The sequence below is a fragment of the Myotis davidii genome, unplaced genomic scaffold (assembly GCF_000327345.1).
Source record: "Myotis davidii unplaced genomic scaffold, ASM32734v1 scaffold27, whole genome shotgun sequence".
Lineage (NCBI taxonomy): Eukaryota > Metazoa > Chordata > Mammalia > Chiroptera > Vespertilionidae > Myotis > Myotis davidii.
The window spans coordinates 134,381-140,528 of NW_006297821.1; the positions used below are offsets into that span (position 1 = coordinate 134,381).

The following is a 6,148-nucleotide window of genomic DNA, read 5'->3' on the forward strand; positions in this document are numbered from 1 at the left end:
GGGACTGATCCTGCGATTGGACGGTGATGGGGGTCAACGCCTGAGGGCTCCCAGTATGTGAGAGGGGGCAGGCTCGGCTGAGGGACACCCCACCACCACCATCCAGTGCACAAATTTCGTGCACCGGGCCCCTAGTATTAATATAAAAACCCCGCGGAACAAGCACTCCTCCTGCCCTCCTGGGCGGGTGAGGGCACAGAGACTCAGGGCTGAAGCGACCTGCCCAAGGTCACAGAGCTGCTAACTGGCCAAGCCAGAGCTCAAACTCGGTTTTTGTTGATTCACCCTTCTACTCGTGTTATTTTTGCTTCCTGGGCTTCTCCTGGAAACTGGTTTTCTCTGAGATGACCTGGAGATAGGACAGCCATAGCTCCATTTTGGTGATTCTCTGAGTAATGCTTTCTGAACAAACATCATTTTTATGTTGTGGTCCTACCTGAAATTCCCTAAAATTACACTCACTTGGAATTACAAGGTAAATACATGAATACATGACGGGTGTAAAGCTTGGACATGGTTTTCTGAAAGTTTTTGTCACTAAAATGCGATTGGCCTCCAATGTGTAATTTTGTCTGAATTGTCCAATTTCGTTTCAAGTGAGCATCTTGGTAAAACACCAAGTTTGGACTCATAGCCTTTGTTTATCCTGGAAATTTCTAGCAGGTCCTGATGTTTAGGTGTATTGTAGTGAGGCCGATCAAGCAAACAGTGTTGCTGATATGCTCACACCCCATTAAAATGGCTTCCCAATTTTTCTTGTAAATCTCACTTTGGGTTGGATAACATCTCCATCAAAATACACACCAAACGTCCCAATGAGAATTCTCAGTACCTAAGAGATATATGTATTGGAAATGGTTCAGACATGCCTCCGAGTATCAAGCTGTAGGAATGGATGACCCAGCAAAGGTACAGAAAATAACTTTATGCAGACCCAAGGCTTGGGTGTCACAACCAGGTTCCGTCTCCACCTTTTGACGATCATGAACAGAAATAAACTCCATGAAGACAGTTGCTCTGTATCACGTTGGAAAATTTCTGAAATTATTTCAGTCTTCAGACTGTTCTTTAAAGTATTTGTCTCTGAAAGAATTTTAGTCTCTTTAAACAGGAGCTCTGCTAGTTTTGACAGCTGGGAAAATAAGTTTCCGTGGTTGTGGTCCTTTTAATACAGAGCCCAAGATGAAACTGTTCCAATTCGTCTCTGAAGAGGAGTTCTACCCAGAGGAGAGAAGGGGAATAGAGAGAAATTGAACAAGGGACGAGGGAAGGAATTACAGAGGGAGGGAGCAATGAAGAACCACCAAATGTCACCAATGAAAGGCTACCAATGGTTTAATTGTTTATTCATCTACTTTGTTTTTATTTGTCCCAGTTTTATTAAGATATAATGGACATATATCACTGTATGACTTTCTGGTGTACAGCATAAAGGTTTGAAAGTTTAGTTAGCATTCATGATCTCATACAGGTACAATGAGAAGAAATGGGGGGGGCAGAAAAAAATGTTTCTTCTTGAGATGAGAATTCTTAGGACTTAGTGTCTTAACAACTTTTCTATATCACACAGCAGAGGTCACTGTAGTCATCTCGTTGTACATCACACCCTAATACTTATCTTATAACTGGGTGTTTGTACCTTTGGGCCACCTGTTTGTTCATTGACTCATTCATTGATGTTTTCAGTCACCTCCTGGTTCCAACATTGGTATTTTCATCACTACTTATTTATCCCAGAATGACCTAACCCTGCAGTCAGAGACTTGTCTTGTTGTTGTCATTTTGGGATGTGATGCTTGAATTTATTAGACTCTCTGGGTGCAGACCGTGTGGAAAGTATATATCTCATAAGTAATCCATTTCCACTTGGTCTTCCATTTGTCTTGATCTGACTCTCAACAACAAATGACTGCAGCCACCCATGTCAGAACTGCCTTCGCGTGCTCTATTTTGCTGTGCGAGCGGTAGCTGAAAGGCCATTGTCTGTTTGTTATTCTAGTCAGTGAAAGGGGATGGAGGGACCACCCACTCAGAAGACATAAATGGGAAAGACTCCAGCTACCAAGTAAGTGACGGGTGACCTCGGTTCAGTGGTGGGTTTAGCTATCGTGCCCTCAGTTCTTTCCAGCCTCATTCCCAGTGCAGTCCTCAACCATGCCAGCTCAGTCAGTGTCTCCAGGTTAAGCACCTACTGTCTATTGGCACTAAAGGGCTCTGCAGATACAGCATGAACAAGGCAGAGATCCCCCGCTATTTCTTATTGCAAAGCTTTCCCACATGCTCTTCCCTCTTTTCCACATGGAAAATTCCTCCCTGTCCTTTAAGTCATGACCTAAACATCACATGGGGACTTGAATCAACGAGTATTTCCTGAGTGCCTCCTCTGTACTGGCACTCGGATCCACACAGTCTCTCAGGATCACCTCTGGTGATGTTAAACCAGATGAGCAGTTTTCCCAGGACTTTCCCAGTTTTAAAACTGTTCCATGTCCTGAACCCTGCCCCCATACTCAAACAAACCAAAATAATTGGCCCCCCTTTGGCCATTCACATGGTCCCGGCACAGTGTCATTACCAGCTCATGTAGTCCTCCCAGCGGCACAGGTATGATTTCTTTAGTTACCTCCATACAGAGGAGGAAGCTGAGGGACCGAACACACAGCAAGGCCACACAGCAAGTTTGTGACAGCACTAGAACCTGGTCCCTTTGACTTCACACACCAAGCTCTTAGCTATTCGCTGTATCTTAAAATTGTCCATGCAACAGAATCAGTGGGGGAGCTGTTTGAATGGGGTCACTGGTTACTGATCTTTTCTGGTGGGAGCCTCTGGCTCATTGTCTGCTGTCCTTGGACCTTCTGTGCCTTAGCATTTGCTAGAATGTAGGCAGCAGGGCCGACAGAAATACTGAGGACACACGGTTGCAGAACAGCTTCTCGGGTGCACTGAGTGTCTGATGCTGATTTCTGCAGGGGGGCGGGGGGTGGATGCCTGCCCTCCGGGGGCTGCAACCTGGGGACTGGGGACTTTGCTGTCTTCCCACTTCCTTCCAAGGCATGTGCTCAATCCACATCAGTGACAGCTCTCTGGCTGCTCCTTCTCAATCAAACTGCCACCTTGTCATAGAATTTCTGGGCCTGGGGACAGTAAGAACTTCATAAATCAGAGATTGCGAACATATATCCAGTAGATCGAATGTGCCTCACAGGGTATTGGGGCTGTGGTTGGCTGTAAACAGCGCTTTAAAACTTGAGAAGTCAGTACTTAAAAATACACATATGTCACATTTAAAAAAATAAATGTTAAGTTTCCATTGAAAAGCCAGATCTGACGATGACACTGGGCTGTAATCCTACATAGCCTCTCCAGGCTGGGTCTGAGCAGCTGTTTAAACAGGACGTGTAACATTCAGCTCACCACAGTCCCCCTACTCCAAATTGTCTCCCTAAACCATCAAAGACAGCATTGCTTGAACTGGTGTCTTCTTACACTAGAGAAATAGTTCCTTGTCCCTACACTGGTTTCGCAACTGGAGGAATAAGGTCTCCAAAAAAATTCTTACCTGTAGCCTCGGTCATGTTTTATTTTATCTGTCTGGCCCCTGTAGGCATTTCAGTTCAAGGAAATTGTGGAGAAAAGGCTTTTACTTCCTAGTAGAATTTTTAAAATCTGTCTGTAATTTACCCAGTATTTTCTAGAATTTTGGATTTGACAGCCTCATCTCTCCAAATTGTAGAAACCAAGTAGGATTATAAACATTTCACTTTAGCATGAAAGGATGTAAGTTCAAAACTAAAAATAAAACAATCATCTTCTTTATCACTGTTTTATGAAGCAAAGGGACAATTTCACACCAGAAATCAAGGTAGACATAGAATCGTAAAGGTATCCCCAAGAAAAGAGTCACATGCAGTTGTACATGCAGAAACATCTCAAAACTAGCATTAGCATCAAGGGCTTCAGGAACAGCTAGATCCAGGTGCACACACAAAGCCATCAATATGTGGGCTCTTCTTTTCTTCCTCTCTCAGCTTTCCTCTGTGTTAGCTAACTTTTCAAACGTATTTTTCCTGGGAGTGCCCGTGGCTCTGGAAGCTGCAGGCATTTATCTTTAAACCCAGCAGAAAAGGAGCAGGACTCTCTCACACAGCTGTTTGAACAAAGCTCTGAGATTAGCTCAGTTTTCATCTGTTTGGCCATCCTGAACCAATCACAGCAGCCCAATCACATGCAATGGTTTGATTGGCCAGGCTGGGTCACGTGCTCCTGTCCAGGGGTATCATTAGTTTGCCTCAACCCTAAGGAATAGACAAGAGGGAAGAGTGGTTCCCCAAGGAAAACCCAGGTTCTAATACCAGAAAAAAGGAAGAAGAATGCTTGCTGGGAAAGCATGACATTAACAAATTATTAGATGAACAAATAACTGTTCCCTGCTGTGACTGTACCGTAATAAATATTGGCACATTTCTTGGTTTTCTTTTTATTATTTTCTTCATTTCACCCAGGACTCATGAAAACCTAGATCCCATCCAACGTTTGAGTATCTCTGTTTTAACGTATTTATTGAGAGTTGTCTTGCAGCCACTGAGATGCATTTGTTTGAACTTGCTGTAGACCTCGCACTCCGCGCAGAAGGCCACCACGCCGCCCGAGCCCCAGCCCCAGCCGGCAGGAGCGAGCCAGAAGGGCAAGGAGGGCTCCGCCAAGGACAAGAAGACAGCCGCCTCCGAGAGCAACAAGCAGAAGAACCACAAGCAGGAAGCCAAAGAGCCGGCCCCCTGTGCATGTGCGGAGCCGGCCGTGGCCGTGGCCGTGGCCCAGGCCAACGCGCTGCAGAATGGGGACAGGCCCCAGAGGAGATGGGAGAAGCGAAGCCAGTCCTTCAGGGGCTTCTTCAAGGGCCTGGTAGGCGGAGCTTTCAGCATTTCTTTCTGGGCTCTCGGGCCAGGGGTGTACTGCTCACCTCCTGAGGGGACCATTGGCTAGGGGCTGGTGGGACATTTGTCAAACAGTATTTATGGAGCACCTGCTCTGTGCCAGGTGCTGTGCTGGGCACAGAGAGAGAAGGTGGGCACAGGCCTTGCTGTCTGGAGTGACAGTCCTGGTGGGATGGATGGGGTGAGGGGGCTGGGTCTGGAAACAGCTGGGAGGCAGAAGGCAGGCCTGTGAGGGGAGCCTGAGGGTGAGGGAGCGCTTCTCAGAGGAAGTGGAGTCTCGAACTAGTCTGTGGACAGAGGGACAAGGGGAGGTCTGAAGGCGGAATGTGTGCCAGGCAGAGGGAAGACAGGTGCCAAGGTGTGCTGGAGAGGTGGCAGAGAGCTGGAGTTCAGTCTGGCTGGATGAGAGAAGCAAGGGCAGGAGATGTTGGCGGGGACAGGAGATGACTAGAAGCATGGATGGCTGTGGCCAAAGGGAGTCTTGAAGAATTTAAACCAAGGAGATTGCTCTAAGGCTGACCCTACAGGCCGGGTACAGAGAGGTGACTACTAGTAAACTTAGCTCCTTCCATCCAAGGAAGCCTGGTCGGCATGAGAGGAGGCCAGACATTAAATAATTAATCAACCTTTTGTGTTCTTTATTTCTGTCTGTTTAGTTGTTTCCTCCATAGGCTATTGGCTTTGGGAGGGCCGTGACCATATCTTTCATGGCTAATGTCCTGTCCTCCCTGGTGTGGTGGCTGGCTGGATGCATGCCTCATGGATGGATGAGTGGGTGGATGGATGGGTGAGGGAATGTATGAGTAGATGATGGGTGGATGGGCAGATGGATGCATGGATGGATGGATAAATGGATGGATGGATGGGTAGATGGATGGATGGATGGATGGATGGATTGGTGGGTGGGTGGATGGATGAAATCAATGACTTTCTCCAGGTCACAGATGTCCCCCCCCATTTAAGCAACTCTATCCTATATAATCTATGTATACTAATAAAAGCATAACATGCTAATTAAACCTGGTTAACTGGCCATCTTCTGGATGTCCAACTTCCTTTGGGACAAAGCCACAGTGGTGGGGGCCGAGGCAGAGGCAGTTAGGGGCCATCAGGCTGGCAGGGGAGGGCAGTTGGGGGCCATCAGGCCAGCAGGGGAGCGGTTAGGTGGCAATCAGGTCAGCAGAGGTGGTTAGGGGTGATCAGGCAGGCAG

At 47.1% G+C, this 6,148-nt stretch overlaps 1 protein-coding gene across 5 annotated transcripts in view; it reads left to right on the forward strand.

Annotated features, from left to right (window-relative positions):
- BCAS1 (breast carcinoma amplified sequence 1) overlaps window positions 1-6,148 on the forward strand; it is a 74,360-nt gene that overhangs the window by 63,323 nt on the left and 4,889 nt on the right. For 3 of the 5 annotated variants that reach the window (XM_015570401.1, XM_015570399.1, XM_015570402.1), the window contains 2 exons: window positions 2,000-2,065; window positions 4,615-4,905. In XM_015570401.1, coding sequence (XP_015425887.1) covers window positions 2,000-2,065; window positions 4,615-4,905 — 357 coding nt within the window. The remainder of the gene's footprint in view (window positions 1-1,999; window positions 2,066-4,614; window positions 4,906-6,148) is intronic. The other 2 variants (XM_015570400.1, XM_015570403.1) reach the window with 1 other exon arrangement.